Consider the following 25012-nt stretch of genomic DNA (forward strand, 5'->3'; position numbering starts at 1 on the left):
TGAAGACTTCATTATCTTTTCTTTTCAGTGAATTACTTGAAAAAACAAATGAACTTGCAACGGCCTGTACACAACCAGAACATATATTCCCCTGTAACTCAAAACCGAGCTCATCATAGTCTCACATTTTCTAGAATCACATTCTTATACACAAACACACTGTCTTCTGTTGCCTCGATTAGACTCTCAGGCCAAGTCGTGACCGTACGAGCTACTGAAATATAGCATCAATCTGCGTAACAGACTGACGTGCCTAGCTGTCTGTGGGAAACACAGTTAGCAGCAGTGGGGGAGTGGGAGGGAAGACTTCCCACTGACTTCACTTCCACACGCTAAGGCACTAATGCCATGGAGATGCTAGTAAGGAGTTAGGAGCAAAGGCCACATCAACCCCTTGAGAAATCAGACTCTTACAATGACTGCCACCCATCTTGCACATTCTTCCTTCTGCCAAGAACTTAGCAAAATAAGGAGGCCATGAAAGCACACGAGGGCTGTCACTGCCATCCTTGAAATGGACACTAGGGATGCCGGGAATATACTGTGTCCTGTTATACTTCTGACATTCAATAATATATGCGCTCTGTAAGCACATTTGGAATAAAACCTAACAAAGGAGGTGTGTAAAATTACGGATTGTCAAAAACACTTAGCATGATTTAAATGCCCTAGTCTTTCTCCTACGGGCTCTGCAAGCAGACAATCAAGGGAGACCTCAAAATGTGACATCGTTAAGCAGGAACAGCATACATTTCCAAAAGTCTGTTTTATGGTCTTGGAAGAGAATTCAAAATTCAACTAAAACATACATATTTAACAAAACTCCTGCCTTTTACAACAAATTCCTTTTAGCAGGGTTTTGAGCAGTCTTACCACAACTTGTTTCAGCAAACTTGAGACTGAATTAAGACTTACTGATTGCTCATTTAAGTCCTGGGATTCTTCCATGTGGTTTTCTCACGTCTCCGGCCACCCCCAAACAGAAGCAGCGTCCTTCAGTTAAAACTGGACTATCTGAAACAAAAAGATGGAAACGAAGGGGGGAAATGGAAAAGTTATCTTTTTTATTTATTTGTAAAATCACCAAAACACACTGTGATTTACGTGATAATCTGTAGAAGCATTATTTTCAAAGAACAAAACTCATTATGGATGATCTCCGTATCTTATAGACTTAATGCTCTTGAAAATCACATCATGGCAACATGGGAATATGTGAACAGCTACTCAGGAATACTGTAGATAAACAAAAACATCTGAGGACAACTTTGGAGACACGGTCTGTAGAAAAGACTTAGTATACTATTTTACTGAGAGAGATATGTCATCAAGCAATTGGCAGATGACAAATTAATAGTCTGAGTTGATCATTCACTTTTTTTAAAATTTTTTTTAACGTTTTTTATTTATTTTTGAGGCAGAGAGAGACAGAGCATGAACGGGGGAGGGGCAGAGAGAGAGGGAGACACAGAATCGGAAACAGGCTCCAGGCTCTGAGCCATCAGCCCAGAGCCTGATGCGGGGCTCGAACTCACGGACCGCGAGATCGTGACCTGAGCTGAAGTCGGACGCTTAACCAACTGAGCCACCCAGGCGCCCCGATCATTCTTTCTAAAGCACGTGAACTGAGAAAGTCTGTATCTTAATATGGCAGCTTTCTCTTACAGGACAATTTATCTGGATTACCAGATGATCTTTATTCAGTTTTAAAGAACAGAATGTTATAACATACAAGCTCAATTTATTTATTTATTTATTTATTTATTTATTTATCTATCTATTTATTTACTTATTGAGAGAGAGCACACACGCACAGGCAGGGGAGAGGGACAGGGAAAGAGAGAATCTTAAGCAGGCTCCACACCCAGAACAGCATGCTTAATTTTAAAAAGAGAATGAAAATGCTATTATTACTTAAAGAAGATATTACAAATATATACGGAAGGACAATCCATCAACAAACTATACTGAGGCAATCAGTTAATTATTCAAAAACCAAAGGTTCATCTTTACTCCATACCCCGTATTTAAATTTTTCCAGGCAAAGTGAAGTGTATAAAAGTTCTAAGAAAAATAGGGATAATGTCTTTTAATTCTCTGATGGAGAAGGATTTTGCAGCAGAAACAGTGGAATATAAAACAAAAAAAAGCCAAATGACCTCTTGAATCTGCTCACACAAACCTCCCCCCAAAAAGATCAAAATGAAAAAGATACATGAAAATATAAAAGGAAATATCTGCACAAATATCGAACACACTAGGCTAATGTCCTCAACATAGAAAAAGCTCTTACAAACAGAAATGTACACACACCTCTAAAGAAAAATGGTTACACAAAACAATGTTCAACACACTAACAAAGAAAATGCAATTTAAAAGAGCAGTGAGACATTAGTGGCCCTTCAAATCCTAATTTTAAAAATAAAAATAATATGGAGTTAAAATCCAGTTTACATGGGGGTCCCTGGGTGGCACATGTCCGACTTCTGATTTGGGCTCAGGTCGTGATCTCACGGATGGTGAGAGGGAGCCTTTCGTATCTCTCTCTCCCTCTCTCTCTTTGGCATAAATAAACAAACTCATTAATGAATGAATAAATGTATTTACTTTTGAAAGGATTCATGTAAATAAAGGCATAAATTAGATATAAATTATTAAACTCACACTTCAAGGAATATTTAGTGAAGTTGAAATTCTCTGAAGATGTAATTTAAATGGAAGATAAGTATTCCAGTAAGTATTCCCCAGAAACAATATTCTCCCCATTCAGTTTATTGAAATTCAACATTTGCAGGTGTTTTGCTCAGTTTTACATTTATCCATTCACACTTTTCCTACTACAATCAGGTAGACGTGGTTTTATTAATTTTTTAAAGTTTATTTATTTATTTTGAGAGGGAGAACGAGGTGGGGGGAGAGGCAGAGGGAGAGAGAGAATCCCAAGCAGGCTCCGCACCATCAGCATGGAGCCCCACTCAGGGTTCGATCCCACGCACTGTGAGATTGTGACCTGAGCTGAAATCCAGAGTCGGATGGTCAACCCACTAAGCCTCACAGGCGCCCCTAGACATGACTTTAATTTCTTTCCTGTGTTGTGTTTTCTACAACAAACCTGTTACTTTTCCTTATTAGAATACAAGACGTTAAATGACAAAGGACATTTACAATGTACATTGTAAATTGTTTTATGCATATACGAACGCAGCGATACAGATTAAAGATGTTTTTCAATCCTGAGAGTTAAAAGTCATAAAATGGTAACGTAACTTGTATGTAGGTGACAGTCTCTGCAAGATAGTGATTAAATACACTTCAAAACCAGAAACGTGTCACTTTAAAGAACAGCCCAATTTAAAAGCATATACGAGATGGGAAGACCAGGGGTTAAGTCCTAAGCACGTTGAAAGGTGCAGCAGCATGCATGTGAACTCAGGAAGATAAGCGGACGGGGAGTTCAAAACTGCAGATGTTATCTTTTTGGGTCGGGAGTGGGCCTGAGAGATGGTGCCTGGAAAACCCCCTTACCTCACACCTCCCCCCTCTTTCTCCTCCCCCTCCCCCTGTCTTCTTACGAACTGGTTCCTCCCTCTAATCTGGGTTTTCATCCTCGTCCCGGATACTTACTGACCTCTTGCTTGCTCCTCCTATCCTCCAAGACCTCCATCCCAATCCCTGGCCCTGTGTACTCTCCCCACCCCCCACCCATCACCAAGACCACTCAGCTCAGGCTTCCCTTGGATATGGGCGTACCACAGTAAGCGCGGGCCCCTAGTCCAACTGCTGCCTGCTTTGCGAGCCCTTCTTCCACCCTCCCAGGGGGAAATGCGGCAGACCATCTCTTTAGAGGCATTTTCTCCTCACTCCCTGGATAACCCACTCACCAAGTACTCCTCAGGGCTGCTGTAAAATTAAAAAAAAAAAAAAAAAAAAAAAAAAGTACCACCAAATGGGAGACTCTGACCAGTAGGAACTTATTCTCCCATAGTTCTGACGGCAAGAAGTCCTAAACTGAGGTGCCAGCAGGCCCAGGGATCATTCCTTGTCTCTTCCTAGTTTCTGCTGTTTCTGCGGATGATCCCTGGCGTCCCTTGGCTTGTAGATGCATCGTTCCAATCTCTGCTTCCATGGCCAACAGTACCTCCCTGCCTGCTTCTGTATGTGTGCCTCTGTGTCCAAATTTCCCTATTCCTCTAAATACACCAGTCACTGGATTAGAACGCACCCTAATCCGGTAAAACCTCATCTTGACTTGATTTCCTCTGCTTGCATGTAAGGTCTCGTTCACAGGTAAGGGGGTTAGAATTTGAACATATCTCTTAGGGGATCCAATTCAACCCACAACACACGTACAGTTGCCACACTAAAATGATTTTTGAGATGTTATCAAGGTTTAAATGTAGTATTTCCAGAAAGGACACCTAACAATTAAATTAAGGATATTAAGGGTGCCTGGGTGGCTCAGTCGGTTGAGCGTCTGACTTCAGCTCGAGTCAGGATCTGACCTGGTTTGTGGGTACAAGCCCTGTGTCGTGCTGACAGCTCAGAGCCTGGAGCCTGCTTCAGAGTCTGTGTCTCTCTCTGTCTCTCTCTCTCTCTCTCTCTCTGTCTCTCTCTCTCTCTCTCTCTCTGTCCCTCCCCTGCTAGCATTCTTTCCCTGTCTCTTAAAAATGCATAAACACTACAAAAATTAAAAAATAAATAAAAATAAAAATAAATTAAGGATATTGATCATTAGGAAACAAGTAATCATCTTCTAGAAAGACCACCACCTCAGGGCACTGGTAATAACTCGGGTGAAATTAAAAATTAAGATTTCAGAAAAGATGTTGGAACATAAGAGAGAATTAAGCAAAAACTAGCCTTTTTTTTGTTAACCGCCCACTGAGAATTGATTTAACATTCCAGTTGGGAAGCTATTTGCATTAACGTTCCATGTTACAACGTAATACTTTGCTTTATGTTTCCTTAAAATTGAGATTGTTACTTAGTTTAACTTCTTTATGGTAACATGAATTTCTTTTTTTGCCAAACACACTAAGGTACTAAAATATTATGAGCCCACTGATTTTATATTATGGAACCAAGTAAAACTACCTAGGCTAATTGCGGACACAGTATTATTTTACATCATAATTTAGCAATGGTGGTTATGCTAAATCTTTTAACATTTCGTTTTCACAAATATGTAAGAAAAAGACAAGAACACTCTTTAACTCAAGTAAGAGAAGTGTTACCTCATAACAAAGATATAAAATTAAGGAATAACAATAACCTCTTGCTGTTTTATGAGGCAATAATCTAGGTCCCAGCTCTATTTCAAGGCCATTGCCCCAGAAAAGGTGAATTTAAAACAGGAATAATAGCAACCCCATCCATTCCATGTGAAATTATTTCTCCTGCAGTTAGCTTCTCAATACACAGAAAAATGGATGATATCCTTTGCTTTAACTCTGCTCTAGAAGTGGGCTATAAACTCTTGAGTCTTGGAACATTAGAATCAAAAAACCAAAAAACACCAATTCTTCCAATTTAGATATTCATATGTAAAGTTTTACAACAATTCTCAGAAATGGAACACAGTCCTGAGGGCTGGTCCCAGTGGTGGTGACAGCAAAGAGAAGACGTTGAGAGACTTCTGAGAAGTTTGTAGAGTTTGTGGGATGCAGCCCTCACCTTCTAGATTGATCTTTCCAGTCAAACCTTCGGTAAAAACCAGGTTGTCCACGCATGCTTTACTCTGGCTGAGTAAACGTGAACGTGAAGGGGGTGGCCTCCAGTGCCAGGGCTGGCACGGGTTGAGGACAGAGCTGCACATGGGAACAGTACCCCTCTGGATTATGTACCCACAAGACACAGCCTGCTACCAGCCATGAAAGCCAGACCTGGGCTTTGTCACTGACTCCTTGGCGACTCCTCGCCAGTCCCTAAGCTACCCAGTGCTATCAATACCCACTGGGGTTCACTGAAATAGCTCCATGTTTCTCTCCTTGATGCTGCTACAGTAGTTCAAGCCATCAATGGCTCTTGGCCAGATGGGACCAAGAGCATCTTAAGGGTCACCTACTCTCCAGAGCTGCTCCTTTGAGGGAGTTTTCCTTTCACTTTAAAGTAGGGATCTAGGGGTGCCTGGGTGGCTCAGTAGGTTGAGAGTCCGACTCTTGGTTTCGGCTCAGGTCACGATCTCACGGTTTGTGGGTTCACGCCCCGCGTCGGGTTCTGCGCTGACGCTCGGGAGCCTGCTTTAATTCTCCCTCTCTCCTGTCTCTGCCCCTCCCCCCCATTCTCTCTCTCTCTCTCTCTCTCTCTCTCAAAAATAAATAAATGTAAATTTTTTTTAATAAAGTAGGGATCTAAATGGGTTCTCCTTTATTTTTAAGTTTATTTATTTATTTGGGGGGGAGGGGCAGAAAGGGAGGGAGAGAGAGAATCCCTGATGTGGGACTCGATCCCACAAACCCATGAGATAATAACCTGAACTAAAACCAAGAGTTGGACGCTTAACCAACTGAGCCACCCAAGTGCCCCCTAAAAGGATTCTCTTAAAAAAAAAACAACTCAGAGCTGTACCCTATCTTTAAGATAAACCAGAAATTCTTTAATCAATCCACTTGAAGCTATGGCAGGCAGTACCTGACAGAATCCTATGAAGGATAACCGCTTGTCAGTTGGTTTTGTTCCCCAAGGCCACTGCTGTCCCGGGGCGGGGGGGGGGGGAGTTCTGAGGGAGAACCCCACTGTCCTTCTCCCCCAGCCTGCATTCCACTGTGCTCACCATTCCCTTACCCCTATCACTACCAACACATCCATCGCAGTGCCCTGCAGCCAAGGGCTGGGAACTGTAGCAGGAGTCTCCTGGGACGGTGTGTCTCCTGGGACAGTACACACTCTGCACCAGTGCAGAGAAACCAGAAGTGGGGAAAAGACTACAAGCCCCACCCATGCTCCAAATGCCTAATATAGCCTTAGGAAAAGATGTAAGATGACGGGGCTGCCCAAACTTTGGTCCCAGCCCCTGTGCAGACCCTGAATGCAGAGGGAGGTACGTGGACAGTCCTACCCATGACCACTGACAAGGCCGCCTTTAAACTCAGGTCGGGGGGCTCTGAAGAGTCTATGTACATGTGCAGAATTTCCTGGGCCGTTCCATTCCATTCTATCATTCAGAACGGCTAAGCTATTGTTTGACCTTCAGATTTTCAAAGGACAAGTATATTTTCGGAAACATGTAGAAAATTACACCTTGTTTACGTGGGGGGGCAACATAAATATACGATATGCAGCTATTTTGCTGATCCCCATTCAACATTCAGCACATGACCCGTTCGATTCCACAGTTCTTTCCCACTCACACCAAATTACTTCTATCTAACACATATCACAATGCCTTCCTGTTGTTTAGGGTGTGAGTCTGGCAGAGTACCAGGCTAGTCCTCCTGCTGTGGCAACATTTCTAGGATATAAAACTTGGGCACCCGTTACAGACATGTGGATAAACCTGGTCGGCTCGAGAGAGAGACAGAAGGGAAGTGACCCAGAAAGAGTGGCAAAAGAGAGGATGGCAAGAAAGTCCTGGCAGAATTTAAGGACCTGGGTCTCATTACTCTTGACGTCTCAGCTGTTTCTATGCCCCTTCCTGCTGTGTGGCTGCTCAGTTCTTCCTTGGACTCCATGATCTATCTTCATAATCTTCAATTACGTTCCCTCCTTTATTGAGCATCTTGCCTAACATAAAAGTGCAACTGTCTAGGAAGTCTAACAATGTATGTTAATTAGCATTACATTATCGAGATATTATAGCTGGAATCCGACGGTTAAGAAGTGCATTGCTTTCACATCCCAGGTACCAAGTTACCTACCCTGGCCTGCAAATTTCACGAACGGGTCTGTGAAGCTGGACAAGCACTGGCTGTTTTCAACAGCCGAGGCAGCGCGCCAGAGAGGGAAGCTCACAGCACAAAGAACACCTAGCTCCAATTCTACAGCCAACTGATCAGAGTGGACGTGGGCATTCTTTGACCGTGCATGTGACTCTCTTCCCTACTTGTACAAAAGGAAAACAGCAAAGGTGTCCAAGAAACAGATCCGGGTGAACAGTAAGGCGCAGTCTGCCGAGCTATCTCCTTAAATGAAGCCAAACCAGATGCCGAGCTATTCTGAACTGTTTACAGAGCAGGGACTTTGCAAAACAGTCTGTTAAACACAAAGTGATTAGTAATGATGGGGTTAATTTCTCATGCTAAAATTATAACCAGTTAGTTCAATGTCATGATAATCGCTTGGGTCACGAGGGATAGGGTCATTTTTTTTTTTTTTTTTTTGGCAATGATCTTCCTGGAGTTATAAATTACGATCGCTTGATTTTTGATAAGCAGGGCCAGCCAAGTTTGTCTGCGTTGTTTTGTGTTTGTTAATTGTGGATGGTTGGCTGCTTATCCTAGAAAACACAGACCTAGTTATAACCAGACGGTCCCAGAGAAACTTCTGAAAGAACTCTGAGCTTGAGCAACTCCTGTTACCCTACAGACCCTCAAGCAGATGCTGCAAGTTCATGTACTGCTTCTGTTGTTCCTCCCCAACAAACTTCACAATGGCTCTGCTGGGCACTGTGTGTACCATAACACTTCATCGAGCTCTGGCTGTCCTGCAGCCTGGCAGGAAAACTATGTGAGTCCCTTCTTATAAATAGTCTGCTTCCCTCAGCCATAAACCTTTCTTCCACACCTGGGAACCTTTTTTCATAGGGAATATATTGGGGCGCCTGGGTGGCTCAGTTCGTTAAGCGTCCAACTTCGGCTCAGGTCATGATCTCATGGTCTGTGGGTTCGAGCCCCGCGTCGGGCTCTGTGCTGACAGCTCAGAGCCTGGAGCCGGCTTCGGATTCTGTGTCTCCTCCTCTCTCTGCCCCTCCCCTGCTCATGCTCTGTCTCTCTGTCTCTCAATAATAAATAAACGTTAAAAAAATTAAAGAAAAAGAATATACTGACCCTATGTATTACTTAACACATACCTGATGACTTTATGCCCCTCCTGAGGAAAATTTGGTGCACCCTGAAAGGATTTAAAAATACATCTCCTAAATTTAGTATTCACCTCTTGACACCCTAGAGGTATAAATGCTAGAGGGAATATAAACTTACTGATTACAAGTAAAGACTTCTGGAATACAACAGTTCTCTTTACGTGAGTCCCTGTGTTACCACTGGATAATGGTATGGCCTTGGGATAGTTAATTAATGCCTCTATTATTCTCTTCATACATAAAATACGGACAATAGTAATACCTGTATTGTATTTTGTTGGGATTAAATGAAATCCTGTATTTCAAAAATGCAAGCCATTTGATTACTCAAGACAGAGTGGAAGCAAATCTCTGCTTTTTCATTTTGCTCTCTATATAATGAATTAAAACATTTTAATATTTTTACTTTAAAGTGAAGTATTATACATGCAATTTCCTATGGAAATGTAATGATTTTTAATTCATCTCTAAGAATATTATATTAATTAGTGATCTCCAGAAGCTACATTATCTATGTTTAGATAGCAGCCAAAAGTCACCAGTCTTTGAGCAACTCTCTGAACTTACATAAGTTTGCAAAAATGAACAATATCTTAATTACATTATTGCCATTACCGTTTACCCCTTTTTAGTTTGCCATTCTACATAACATCACAGTTGGGACTGGTTTCTTTAGTGTTGAGAGACTGATGCTGTCAGGAGAAGAATTATAGATGGGTATGTGAAAGAGAAAAGAAAACATTTCCAGAGAAGAAGTTTTGAACTGGTAAAAGCAAGATTGAGGAGCTAAATGTCAGTGGATAAATACAGTGGGTTTTGACTATATTTTGATACAGTCATAATGCAAATGAAGGAAGACATCGGTCATAAAACTGCAACCACACATCTACTTTGGATTTTTGAAAAACAAGATGAATAGTCACCAGAATTAAGGGGCCGCTTGAAGCCGTTGCACTGATCTAGGTAAGAAGTCAAGGGAACCCGAACTGATGTGGCAGCTGGTAGACACATGGAGAAAAGGTAGATATGCATGATAATAATAAAGACAAATCAATAGGACATTGAAAATATGTGACTATAACTCCTAAGGCAAATATGACTTTCAGGTGTCACACCCACGATTCTTGAAAAATGTTCCATGTGGAAAGTTGAGAGGAAAAGATATTCTTTGTGTATTATTGCGTTTGTTGTCATTATCTTCGTTTATAGAGATGGGCAGGGAACAAAGCAAGAGGCAGTGTATAAAAAGAAAGTCTGAAAACTCTGTCCCTTACATTGAAAGAGGGCTAGGAAACTCAGCCCGCCATCGGACTCAGCAAGGAAGCTTGTCATATGATGGAGCCGTTGGGAAGAGAGTAAAAGAAAGTAATTACTTGAGATAAATCAAAACCTCAGTCTTGCTCAAATGTAAATTCTGAACTGTTACTGTATCTCTGGTACGGAAACCTCAAACCAAAAAACTACAAGCAGGACTGATCCAGAGGCTTGAAATCCCTAGACTCCAAGGGAAGTAAATGCAAAATTAGCTCCCGGGGCAGAAAAGATTCTGAGAGAGAAATTCATCAAAAATGATAAGCTACGTAAGGAAACAAAACACCGTAGAGACAGACAGAAACGTAACAGGAGGGAACCTGAGACCCAAAATCTGAGATTACAGGACAACCTGAAAATGTCAGTATGCTTAAACCAAAGAAATAGAAGGAATAGAAACCAAATTAAAGGAACCTCACACTGCGAAAGATAAATACACAAATTTGGGTAAAAAAAAAACATAAAAAGTGTTTTTGAAGTATATGCACTGAAATCTCCAGAAAGAAATGAATGAATTAAATATCAAATTACATTTAGCTAAGGAAACAGTTTGTGAGGAAGATAACACAAACAAATAAGCTAACAGAAAATACGCGGGACATATTTAGCCCCTGAAGTGAAATTAATGGGAACAAAAAAACAACAACACAAACACAAATGTTTTTCTCTAAAATTTTCCATATCACCAATTTCTCAGGAATCAAGATGTGACCACTGAGAGTCTTCCTTTTTATTTGGGGGAGGCAGGGGGTGTGCAGAATCTAGTACATAACAAACATGAGAAATTTAAAATATAACAATAAATCTGACTTATCTAAAACAAGTTACTTGCTTGAATTATGTCCACAGTGAATATTAGTTAGGGGTTTAATCAAAAATGATGCTACTGGCCTTCCTAAAATTTGGGACACTTAAATTGTTTTTTGTTTTTTGTTTTTTTAATCCGGAGTTTTAATTGAGGCTGGGTTCAGGAAAGCTTGAGTACCTTCTTTCCTCTCAACAAATTCCCCTGTAGGATCCACTGACTTTATACCCGCATTCACAATGGGGCACCCGGGTGGCGTAGCTGGTTGATCACCCAACTTTGGCTTAGGTCATGATCTTGTGTTCTTGAGTTCGAGCCCTGCATCGGGCTTGCTGTTGTCAGTGCAGAGCCCACTTCGGATCCTCTGTCCCCCTCTCTCTCCACCCTTCCCCTGTTCATGCTCTCTCTCTCAAAATAAGGAGGAAAAGGGGCGCCTGGGTGGCGCAGTCGGTTAAGCGTCCGACTTCAGCCAGGTCACGATCTTGCGGTCCGTGAGTTCGAGCCCCGCGTCAGGCTCTGGGCTGATGGCTCGGAGCCTGGAGCCTGTTTCCGATTCTGTGTCTCCCTCTCTCTCTGCCCCTCCCCCATTCATGCTCTGTCTCTCTCTGTCCCAAAAATAAATAAAAACGTTGAAAAAAAAATTTAAAAAAAAAAAAAATAAAAAAATAAGGAGGAAAAAAAAATCCAAGTAGAATCACATTAACAAAAAAAACTGTCATTATAGCTTCTAAAAATCCAAAAACGTTTTAAGGGCTAAAGATCTAGGAATTCAGAAAATAACAGGTCTAATAAATTTGGTGGTGGTGTTCAATCCCATATTGTGCACCCGTGTATGTTCTGTTATTTCTTTGTCCTGGGATCTGGAGGAATACAGAAATAAGTGAGGTTTATTTACAGAGTGCTCATATGAGTCTGCAGATACAACATTTGAAGCTTCTTAGCTCCAGTGAGGAGAATCACCTCCTTCTTCCTGTCTTCATTTTCAATTCTTCCTTATGTATTAGTTTTTAAATCTATCATTCCGAATTTCCACTCTAGTCTGCCCATCAGAGTCACAAAGCATAAACTGAATCCTGCTTTAATATGTAGGGTAGATACTAAGAGAGTGCTACCATTCACGTCACCTCTAAATCTTTTTTCCTCAAGTTAAGTACCTCTAGTTCGTAAGACCACATCTTTAAAAAAAAAAAAAAAAAAAAAGAAGAAGTTTTGTTTCCCAACAGGGATTATGGGAGAATTCACTCAGCCACAATTGCTAGGAATGCATAATTGCCTAGGAAATGCATTAAATGGAAGACCGATATCAACTAGGTCATAGTGCATCATTATCTTTAAACCATTCAATTATAAATGGACATTAAATTAGTACAGATCAGCATTAATGTATACCAAATATCACATTAATATCCAGACAAAAATGAAAAGGAAACCCAATTAGCAGAATTGGAAATTAATGGGAATCAGTTTTCAAAGCAGGAAGAATGAAAGACTTTAAGATTCTGTTCATTCGCTTGTTTGTTACAGACTGAATTATACTTCAGGAAAATCATAGAAAAGACTGATGTTTAAGATACTGGAAAGTTTGGTTTGCCTAGGACTTGGACGTGCCTGGGCTTGTTTGTAGAATCTATGGGTTAGGCTCCCAGGGCTCCAAGTGTTCTTGGGCCTGAAGAGCCTCCTGGGAAAGAACTCTTCCAAGGAAAGAGCTGGTGAGCCATAAGCTGGAACTGAGTTTCAGTCCTAAGTCTCAGAGCAGCAAGCAAAGAACAAGAAAACAAACAAAACAAAACAAAAACAGTGTCCACTAAACTCTGTAGAAAAGGTTGAGGGCAGATGGCACCCCTTTATATTATTTGGATTCTCTGTTATAGGGCACTGTGTGGGAGGGGGCGGAGCGCGGGAGGAAGGTGCTGGATACGTTCCTTATTTGACATTACTTGTGGCACCAGCTGTTCAATCAAGGAGAAGTGAGGTCTGACCCAGAGAAATACTATTTCCTTTAAATAGGACTCTTGCAGCTTGGAGAAAAAAAAAAAAAAAAAAAAAAAGAAAGAAGAAAAGAAAGGGAAACAAAAAAGAAAAGGGTGAAGAGAGCTTGGGAAAATACTGGTTAAACTAGGAAGAAAAAGATCACAATAAATAAGAATTAAAAATGTGAGATTTGAAACTCGAGAAAATGACAGGGAAGCAGGATAATCTCCCCTCTCCTGATCAAACCAAATATAAGAGATTGTAGAGATGTGGACACTGGTCCTTTCCATACACCTGATGGGTAAGATGGTTTCTTCTGGCCACCATTCTGCTCCAGGACTAACTAGGGCTTCAGCCAAGTTCTTGTTCAAGCCCTTGAACAGAATGTATTAGCTCCTAAAGAAGCTTCAGGTGTTCCTCACAGATATTACTGTGGCCCACCCCTGAACAATCCAACCTATTGTTGAATGCCTTAATTTCTCTTTCATGGTCATGAAAAAAAAATACAAGTTTCTTCAAAGAAAATATCAAAGATAGATAAATTCAAATATTATTCACACTCCCTACATCAAGATTGTATCTTGCAAAAACACTGATTCCTATATAATGTATAAACTAAGAAGTGAATGAATGAACCAGCAAATGAATGAGGAAACGCTCCTCAGGCACATGTCAGGAAATAGACAACTTGAATCTCATGAAATTGTAGGGTGAATCAGGCAAACAGAATCATAGATTTCTATGTCTACCATGACTCAATGTATGGCTTTGGGAAAATCTTGTAATTTCTCCATACTTCAGTTTCTCACCCTATAAAAGGAGTATATTGCTTGAAATTTAATTCCCTCACTGCAGTGAAGGTTTTGATTCAACATTTATAAAACGCTTTTTAGCTTCCCTGATTAATAGGCAAAATACGGTGGTAGTTCCATAATACGCTTTCCAAAAAGTATAAAGGTAACTAGTCAAATCTAATGTAAAATGATACTTGAGAAAGAAATACCAGTCATATTTATTACTTCTCCATTCCGTTTGCTAGGTAATAAAAATTACTTCTAACAGAAAAAGTATCAAATTAATATTTAAGCCAGTTGAAGTGTTATCATCATAGGTTTACCTCTGTTGGGGGGGATGGGGAGTTGTTTTGTTTTTCCAGGCTGCCCCACATGTTTATATGGTACAGTCAGGAATGTTGGGCATGGTTTTGAAGGCCTCTAGCGTATTCGCTGGTTTCTGGCATTCTAATGCACTCTACTCTTATAACCATAAAAGTACTCTTGAGTGCTTCTGGAAATATATAACAAATCCTTAATCAATTTAAGAGTGTTTTAACTGCATACATGAAATTTCTTGGGAGGAAAATGTTAGCTATTCTACACACATATAGTACTTAAGTTAGCAAGAGAGTTCCTTCTCAAAGGCACAAAGCAGTTTCCCTGTAGTAATATAATTTTCAGTTTTATGTGCATAAGTCCTATTGAGTCCCTTGGAATAACAGGAAATTCTGCAGGAAAAAAACCCCACAAAAATTGATAGCCATATTTATCCACTGCTAGAGGAATAGGTTAGCTATTTTGAGTTGGATTACTCTTTTAAGATAATAGATAACTCTTAAAGGTTAACCAGAACTTGTAAGAACTGACTATTCTGGAAACAGAAGTTTCTACATAGGAGATTCGAACAATGAAGTCAACTGATTAATATACTTCATCTTAAACTTCATGTATCACATTGCGGTAGTCAGGACTTGAGTAGCAATTTTCTGGATTTTGAGACATTAAATTTAATTTTCACATTAAACAGATTATAACATTTCACAGGTTTACAAATTAGTACATTGATATGACAGTTAATATTTTGGCATATAGTATTATTTATCAACATACATTCAGGATGGAGTAATCTCACTTATAATAATACATGTCTATCCTTTTCAAATACATGTTAAAAAGCTACAGCAATATATGCGAGGTGCTTAGAATGTGCCCCTGGCACATAGTTGGCTCTTAACAGAATAATGATACGTAATTCCTCATAAATTCTCATCAACAACATATGAGTTAGAGCCACTTCTCCTAATAATTCTTATTAATGTTTTATGGTACTGAGGAAAACCAGGTCACGAATAGGACATATATGCATTTTTCTTCCTACCAATTAGTTAAAGAACTATGAATAAACACAATAATTACTCACATAATTACTCATTTAACAATTCTTAAATGATATTAACTGTATATAACATAGATTTGTTATATATGGGGTTAATAGAACGATTTGCTCTTATCACTAAACATTTCCAATTAGTGTTTGAGTCTCAAGGAATTTACTACTATTAGCTTTCCTATGAATTAGAGCACAAATTACTACAGTGTTAATTTGAGCATAACATTTTGCCCATCTCTTTTATGAGGGAGATGTAATAAGCATCATCATAGGGATGCAAGGTGTTATAACTTCTTGGAAAAATCTTTCGGGACCATCTATGCAATATACACATATTCTTTTGCCTATTAATCCTGCATGTAGAGTTTTACCTCCAGGAATTTGGGGGAGATATACAGAGAATTATATAAAAATCGTCACTGCAACACTATTCATAATAAGAAAAAACTGCAGGCAACCTAAGTATACACCAAGAAGGGAACAGTTACATCGTAAAACATACACATAAATTAAATAGGAGTACCCGGAATTATACGTACTCACGTGGGAAAGTATTCAAGATACAGGATACCAAAATAAAAACAAACGTAAAATAAAAATAAGTTACCACCTCATATAGTTCTTACATTTACATATGTACAGGAAAAAAAAAAGTCTGGAAAAAAAAGTCTGAAAGGAAGTGCACTAGAATAAAACGATTTATCCCGATTTGTGGAATCTAGAGGAAATGAATAAAGTGAAGGACATCCACTTTTGGCTTTAAATACATCTGTGTTTTTTAACTTTTTATTACAGTAAAACATACACAAGTACACAAATCAAAAGTAAACAACTGATACACATTTATTAAATAAGCACCCCGTGTCATCAACAATCGGACCAAGATAAAGGCCATTACCAGCATTCCAGAAGCCTCTCTCCTTCCTTCTTCCAGTCATTCCCCTCAAAAATAACTTCTATCATCTCTGTTTTAATGTGCTACCCAACGTATGAATTACTTTCCTTAAAAGAAAAAATTGATTTAAAAAAAATCTTGCTTCAGCAGCACGAAGGTCCCCTTTTTGAATATTAAATACACTCAGCAGGTTATTCAAAGAAATCAATTCAAAATATGTTCTGAGCATTTTCAGTGTCTTTTCCTGTATGAACTGGGTTATTCCTTGCAACTCCACGAGGCAAGAGGCAAGTACTGTTATTACTCCCCGTGTCCACATCCTGGAGCTATGGCCTACGGCAGCTCAGTAACTTCCCCAAGGTTGCACCACTGAGGAATGGCGGCAGGGCCTGGACACAGACAGACTGTGGTCTGATTCCAGTATCTGCAACTCCTTGTCAGACATGCCCGAAGGAAAATAAAGGCAACAATTCAGAGAGCTGGAAGCACTGGGGTGTCTCCAGGAGGAGGTCCTCTTTTTAGCTTCTTTCTGAAGACACCACTTAACGTCCCTAATCCATTCCCCGCCCCCCCCCCCTGCAAAACGGAGAGGTAAGCTAAATTCCTCTTCTGATCTGATTCTCTGATAAACAATGTGACTTACTAAACTATCCAGCAAATATGCTTCCTCATGATGTAGTGCAATCACATACTGCATTCAGAAGTGACTCATACAAGGAAATAAAACCACAATTTTTGAAACTATTGGAAACAATCATTTTAATTTAATGTTATTTTTGGACACGGGAGGGTTTTTTTTTTTCCCCCTAAATAAGCAAGTTGGTGGTTCTGAAGGGTCTTGCTCATCTTTTTGTGGAAAATGCCTAAAAACAAACCACTAGAAACTAAACAAAAAATTTTCCTTCCTCAATTGTGCCTGAAAAAAGACCTAATTTCTCTCACCAAAAGGCCACACATACTTTAAGACACATCTAGGATTTCTGGTCCCCATATTTTGAAACATTGACATAAACAAATACAGAACATGCTTCCTCTCAGATGAAGTCCATAATTCTGAGGGTTAAAAATTCTTCAAAATAACATGCAGTGCATCTCTGCAGAAAGCAACCAGAGAGGCCGAAGTTTGTTTTCGGAGGAAAACAGAAATACAAAGACTATTAAACCTCGACTAGAATCTTTTTAACTCTAGTTTATTCAAAACACCAGTTCATGCCAGATAGATCTTTTCTTCTTCTAGAAAATAATAATACTTTAGTATAAATGAAATATCAAATAAGTTATCATAAAAAACCACCACCACCAATAAATGTGTTTCTTGGACCATGAGAAAAAGAAAATCAGTTTCTAAACGGTAAACAGGATTTTCTTTGTAGCCGTCTGGCTTTGGCTGTATGTCCTGTGAAGACATGCATGGAATAGTGCAGTTAGTGAATTTCCATGAATATGCCCAGGTCCTGGCACTACAGTGGGGGAAAGATATGATCTCTATCCTCAGTGAGTTCAGGATCTCTCTAGAAGAACGATTCACATATAATCAGCCACAGCACAATGTGTTTCGATATTAACAGCCCCAAAAAGGTGCTATGGTATTACAGAGAGAAAAGAATGAATTCTGCCTGAGCAGAATTCTCAGAATTCAGCAGAATTCTGCCTGAGCAGAATTAGGGATGGCTTCCCAGAGGAGGTGACATGCGAACTAAGCCTTGAAAAGGTAGCAGATTTTTTTGTACAGGTAGGCAGCAAAAAAAGTAAGATGTGAGAAGGTTGAGATAGCTGGGGCAGTGGAAGACAATGGGGGGAGAGAATACCCCGGGGAGACAAAAAGGAAGTGCCTAATTGTATTTAGTAACACAGAGCATTCATAAAAATATGTAAGTCTTACATTAGGACCCATTATACAAAGAATCAACCTGAGAAAGTAGATATGTGACCTGAAATTCTTGGGGGGGGGGGGCGGTTCCCTAATTTATGAGCCCAGGAAGTGTTCCTTCGAAAAAACCAAACCTCTGGTTTGTTGGCTGTTCTCCAATGAACGGGCTTCTTATTCAACATCAGGTATAAAGCACCTGGATGGAGTTGAGTGTTGCTACGCCTTCTTTGGACTTCTTGTCAAGACAGGGAGCAGAACTCTCCTCCACCATCTGAAAACTGAAAACTCGGGGCGCCTGGGTGGCTCAGTCGGTTAAGCGGCCGACTTCGGCTCAGGTCATGATCTCGCGGTCCGTGAGTTCGAGCCCCGCGTGGGGCTCTGTGCGGACAGCTCAGAGCCTGGGGCCCATTTCAGATTCTGTGTCTCCCTCTCTCTGACCCTCCCCCGTTCATGCTCTGTCTCTCTCTGTCTCAAAAATAAATGTTAAAAAAAAAAAATTAAAAAAAAAAAAGAAAACTGAAAACTCATGATTTAAGCCCCTAACTGACAACCCCCCAACTCCCCTGGAATGACCCCCAACTGTCATTGGGTGGCTCAGAATCCAATTCATCTTTCTGCTAACAAGTGGCTGAGCAAGGTCCTTCTCCTCTTAGAAAACAGGAAGACATTTTGGCCACATTCAGTATGCTATATGCATAGCCACTTTCCCCTCTTAAAAGTACATTTCAAAACTTAAAGCATAAATCAAGGAGAGGTATGAGACAGACAGACAGAGTACGTTTTCAGGTTCTTCCGCCCTGCCTGCTTGAGCCTCAATTAGTAAATGACGTGAAATCCCTAGGTCAGTTTGACTGCTTTCAGGTACCATGATTACCTGCCTAATATAATTAAAGTAAAACCACTAAATTAGATAATACATATGTGTAGAATTTCAAGTATCTTTGCAATTACTGATGAGATGAGAAGAATTATCTACTGTTTAGACCTCATAGGAGTAGGAGTCGAATTATATTTCTATAACTATTTCATACTTCAAAATACGTTTCACATTCAATCCAAAACTCATGTAGGTCGTTCTCCTCTCTCACTTTACATTAGCATTATGTTCCTTTTTGTTCGTTTAAGTGATCTTCAAACATCTTTCATATAGGCTAAACTAGGCAGAGGACAGAGGTGGTACTCAGACCACAGTCACATTTACTTACGTTCAACTACACAGGAGGTCACAGATAAAATGTCTGTCAAAATTAAACCTATAGAATTAGAACTAAGTTTGGATTTGGTGATTCATCACAGGAGTGCTTAATGCAATATTTTCATTTTCACTTTCTTCGGACTGGACTAATGTTATTGAATTCAAGATACTGAAATTGTGGTACAAACTGAAAGCTAAGACATATTTCATTTGAAAAGTTCTCATCGGAAATGAACAAATAATTGTATTGAGTATTTCAATCTTAGGCAGTTTTGATTATAGGAAACTTTATTTTTTCTGGCACTACAGTAAATACAAGTTTCTTGTGACTGAGTTATTCATCTGTGGGAAAAACATAGGTAATTGTCATTATTAAAAGCGAATCAACAGTATCTACTAATAAGCAACAGTAAAAAAAAAAATAGACGTAAAGGTGAGTCAGAGAAATATCTACTTCCTAGATACTTCCCTGGGTATTCTGCTCTCCCTACTCATATATTATTCCCAGAAAAAAAAATATGCTAAAAGTAGTCAATCCGTATAAAGCCTGAGGCACCTGCTGGCTTAGCTGGTTGAGCATCCGACTTTTGATTTTGGCTCAGGTTGTGACCTCAAGGTCGTAGGATCGAGCTGTCAGCGCAGAGCCCGACGTGGGGCTGGAACCCACAAACCGTGAGATCATGAACTAAGCCGAAGTCGGACGCTTAACCTATTGAGCGACTCAAGCGCCACAATAGATAAATATTTTTAAACGTCTGTGTAAAGCCTATCTGTAAATCCCATCTGCGTACAGCTTATCCATCAACACAACCAATAAGAGTTGTTTGATTTTGTATTTAAAGTTAGGCGGAAGGTACGAAGAGTCTTGACACTTGACTGAAAATAGAACAATCCGCTCATGCCTGGGAGTCTTGACCAAATCAAGTGATCTTAAGATCTACTTTGGTCATGGGTTCTCAAATGGGGACAATCGGCTTCCAGAGGATGCCTGGCAATGTCCGGGGAGATGCTGCCATTACTCCAGGGAAGGTGCTGCTGGCATCTAGTGGGTAGAGACTAGGAATGCTACTCCACACCCTATAATGCATCAGCCAGCCATATACACATGCCAACAATCATCAACCCCAAATGCCAATAAGAGCTTCAGAACACCTGAGACTAATGTCACACTATGTGTCAACTGCTGAGAAACACTGGGCTGCATATGCTAAGGGATTCAAGTACAACATCCATATGAGTACATTTTTCTTAGGACAGATGCATCTGGAAGTTCCAGGTAAGAATAAAAACAGAACCTCGACTAACAATTATTTTAACTTCCCTTCCTCCCTCAGCCCCACTCTGCTATACACTCATTACATCTGAATCCAAGGACTGAGTGATAAATTCTGAAACAGAGTGTTTATAACCCCCTATTGTCTCTGCAGAGATAAGAGTCATAGCAGTACTGGGGGCGCCTGGGTGGCTCAGTTGGTTAAGCATCTGACTCTTGATTTCGGCTCAGGTCATGATCTCATGTTTTGTGGGTTCAAGCCCCACACTGACAGTGTGGAGCCTGCTTGGGATTCTGCCTCTCCCTCTCTCTCTTTCTGCTCCCCACTCAAAAGTAAATAAATAAACAAGCAAACATTTAAAAAAATTAACTGTTTAGGGAAGTTGGAGAGCCCCATAAATCAAAGCCTTAAAAAAATCTAGAATACTGCATGTGGAAGCACTGGTGAAAAGAAATTCTGGGCAACATAAATGGCCAAAGCCCAGTTTGGGGCCCCTCTAATATCTTCTCTCAGGGCTCCAAATACAGCCTCAGCTTTGCCAAGATCACCCAAGAATGCCAAATTTGCATTTGGACCACTGGAGACTCAAATTATAGTCCCCAGTCAATGACCCCCAAAATGACTTCCAGCTCTAAAACTCTGTGAACATTTTGGGTGACCTGATGAAGAGTAACAATCATAATCATAGCAGCTAATACCCTTATCAGACACCATTCTAAATACTTCACATACACTCACTCACTGAATTGTCATCAGAACCTCACAGAGTATGTTCTATTCCATAGGAGAAAACTGACGCAAAACCAGTTTAAGTCACATGCTTATCATTCCAGAGTCTTTAGTGTCAAAGCTGGGGTTTGAACCCAAGCAGCCTGCCTCTATATTCTTTGCACTTAATCATTATGCTATAAGAAGAATCAGCTCCCTCGGATTTCAAGTGCAATGAAATACTCGTATCTTCAAAGATCTTTAGGATCCTTGGCTGACCCACTGGACCACTGACTTCTCAAGAGTCATGAGGGAAATAAACACATTTCTACACTCATAAACACACACCTATAAGCTGGGCCTAGATTCAGAGTCGTAATTCTACTGGGCTAATACAAAAATCCCTGAGGTTGTTCTTAAGGCTGTCCTGCGTCTCATGGTCACAGCTACCCCGCTCATGGGGCCCCCCAATCTCATGACAGACGATGTCCAGTCTCACCATCACTGCTCTCATCCCCATCTTCCTTACGCATTTCACTCCACAGAAATTCACTCCACAGTGACCCCTGCTCACTGGAAATACAGAGATGAAAAATGCCAGTAAGTGCATCAGTAAACACACAGGTCTAGAGCAGGATCTGAATTCATGAACTCTATTACATGTCAATGTGGCAGGTGCTGGGTTGAAGGCAGAAGCTGGGTGCTTTGGCAGCAAAAAGGAAAGAAACATCCAACTCAGCCTCTGGAGGACAGATGAACTTACCAGAAGAGGTAACATTTGATGTCTACAGTCTTGGAAAAGAAGTAAAAAAGCAAGTTTCAGGGGCAGAAGAGCTGTCTTCCGGGTAGAAAGAATCACATGCACAAAGCAATGAAGTGGCAATGACGCGGGGTATTTCTTTGAGAACTGCAGTTCTCTCTACTGCTAGAGATTCCTGTGACCAGCTGGTGATGGAGGAGAAAGGCAACCTGAGCAATAAGGTTCTCGGCACAAAAGGCCTTGTACTCCCTGCTAAGAATTTTGGAATTGTCCTAGAGGCAACAGAGAATTTTTCTGAAGCATGTTGAAGTGCAAGAGGTACCTGCTAAAAATTGTCAACAAATGTGATTGAACATCTTATAGATAGGGAGGAGAGTCTTGGAGACAGGTCCAGCATCATCCACGATGGTCCCCCAGGACCAAACTAAAGACAATATGACTAAGTGTATATAGGACATGTGTACACCCAAAAAGCTAATATGATCATCTGAGAATTAAACCCGCGACCTCGGTTATCACGGTTAACTCACTTATTACAGTTAACCATTCCTTGTGAATGGTATATGCCAAGAAAAAGTAAAATGTACTAAAAGAGACTAAAAGCCCCAACGTCTCCAAAATTAATACACGGTAGGGAAAAACCTATTCATTTCACTCTAATTTTTACATGTCTTGAGCAACACTGAAAATGAAAAAGCACTTAAAAATCATGTATGGGTACCCATAATTTTGTTAGGTATCTTCACCAATGAAGACTTTAAAATCCAAAGGCAATAATTAAGGACAGAAAACGGACCTAAATTACAATTCTTCTTGGGTCAACTAAGAAAAACAAAGCAGCAACATCATCTGAACACCTAAAGATTCGTGTAAACAAATTTAGTAGTATTGCTGTTCTCGACAGAATTTTTGAGGTTTGCATTCCTAAAATACCTACTAGAAGCAAAGTTTGAGATTACAGAAAATCTGCAAAAGGGAATCTGAACATGACTCACCCACTTGTGATTAAATCTGGCTAGAATTACTTGAGTCATACTCATACATGAATATACATTTGCATTAAAATATAAACTTTTAAGTGAAAAGCATTACCTAATTCAGAGACCTGCTGACTTCCCCAAGTTATCATCACTTTCAACACACTAGGCACATCAGGTTAGAAGTATTCAATCTCTTAGTGAGAACATTTAGTTGTTTTCAAATCCTTTAACATGGGGGAGTTCAGAGTCAGAGGTGAACTGTAACGAATAGATCACTCTGTAGGGTACACGCAGAGGTCTGTGAATTGTGTATGTGACCTTTCAGAGAATAAGCTCTCCCAGTATGTGGTACACCCACCTGATTAAGTATAGAATTTCAAATCGAATGCTATTGCTTTTGTGAGTAGAATTAAACTTAATGGCATATGAATGTAAACTTTTATGATTTAATTGTAGCCTTCACTACAAAATGTCCCTTTCATTTTAGGAAGAAAAGAGGAAAGAATCACAGAAACGGCAGCAATAATTTACGTGAAAATCTAAGGGCATGTCAATTTCTGCCACTGCTGATGTTTCTTCAGAAAGTCATTAAAGGAAAAAAGATACTCTAATATAGCAAACATTTGCATGTAAAAATTCAGTGTGCCTCATTCAGACCTGGACCTTCGTGTGGGAAACATACCCGCTACTTTTATTTTCCAAGTGCTAAACTGAAATAAAGTGGCAGATTGGTTAAGAAGAACATTCCAAGTAATACTAGGATGGGCAGGCATGCCTTTGCCCACATATTACACTGCAGATACTTTGTGGTATTTGAGAGTTGTTTTTGTTTTGTTTTTTAGTGGATGACATTTCAACATGTTATACAGCAGGTACTCTGAATGGGCCCCTTTCTCAGAGGACCTTTTTTTTCAGAGATTTTCACACACTCAAAGACCCTCAGAGAGACTGGGAGCGGGCAATGGTTGCAGGGCAGTGTTGGTGAGTGATTCACGGGCCACCCATGTTCTGCTTCATTCAGGGCAGTGAATATTCCTCCTGTGGGCAGAGTGTCAGTTTTCACTTTAATAAAAGGGTCTGTGGCTAAATACATACATAAATAAATAAATGAAAACCACTGTGTCAGTGAAACAATAAAGTTATAAAACAGATTATCAACAGCAAAGCAAGTGTTCACCTAGAGAAAACCTTAAAAATATAGTCTGATATGATATCCATGCAAACTGAAAGTGTTTCCAAAATATGAGTGACCCATTACAATTTAAACTTGCCTCTAGAAATTCATCAAGCAGCCTTTATTAGTGTGTTCAAGAGAAATGTGTAGATTTGAGATTCACAACCAGCATTCAGACTTAAAACAACAGCAACATCATAACAACAACAACAAAACCAGTAACATCTAACAAAATCAATAACATCTAACCAACGGATAAGGCTTGAAAAGCAAAGGAAAAGCTGGTATGTAAGTTAAATATTAAAAAGACCTGCTCATAAGTTCCTGACATTTGGGAAGCATTGTAGGGTAATAGTTTCTCTAAATTCAGTCATTTGCCACCAACCTCCATGATTTGGGCTATTTTAGCCGAGCGCTCACTCACTGTTACTTCATCCGTTTCTTTAAATAGGCGCTTTCTAAAATTTAACTTGCTTTACATCAATACTTTTTCTGTCCTTTTCTTCAACAATATGATCTGTGAAATTATAGGTTCAATATGTCACTTTACATATTTTTCTAATACCCTTAAATAAATACATAATTAATAATACAAAATATAAAATGTCTGTTCGGAAAGCACCAAAAATGAACTCATATATGACTGTTGGGAGCGACTGCCTGATGCAGCCCTTGAGAATCAGACCTCTGAGGGCCGACTGCAGAGTTGGGACCCTGGCTCCACGCCATTGCATGACTCGGTCTTAGTTTCCTCACCTGTAAAATGGGAATAATAAAAGTACCTAATTTATGGTAGAGTTGAAAAGATAAAATTGGTTATTCCACACTTTAAAGTAACGCCTCAGTAAATGTCAGCTATGATGCTGTGATGAGAATAACAACAG

The 25012-nt window shown here is 40.0% G+C and overlaps 1 protein-coding gene across 14 annotated transcripts in view; it reads right to left on the reverse strand.

Moving 5' to 3' along the window:
• EYA4 (EYA transcriptional coactivator and phosphatase 4) overlaps positions 1 to 25012 on the reverse strand; it is a 316035-nt gene that overhangs the window by 247584 nt on the left and 43439 nt on the right. For all 14 annotated transcript variants that reach the window (XM_040449144.1, XM_040449156.1, XM_040449155.1 and 11 more), the window contains exon 2: positions 916 to 1014. In XM_040449144.1, the coding sequence (XP_040305078.1) occupies positions 916 to 948 (33 nt within the window). In that variant the 5' untranslated portion in view covers positions 949 to 1014. The remainder of the gene's footprint in view (positions 1 to 915; positions 1015 to 25012) is intronic.

This window comes from Herpailurus yagouaroundi, unplaced genomic scaffold (genome assembly GCF_014898765.1).
Source record: "Herpailurus yagouaroundi ecotype Mexico unplaced genomic scaffold, PumYag 198, whole genome shotgun sequence".
Classification (NCBI taxonomy): Eukaryota; Metazoa; Chordata; class Mammalia; order Carnivora; family Felidae; genus Herpailurus; species Herpailurus yagouaroundi.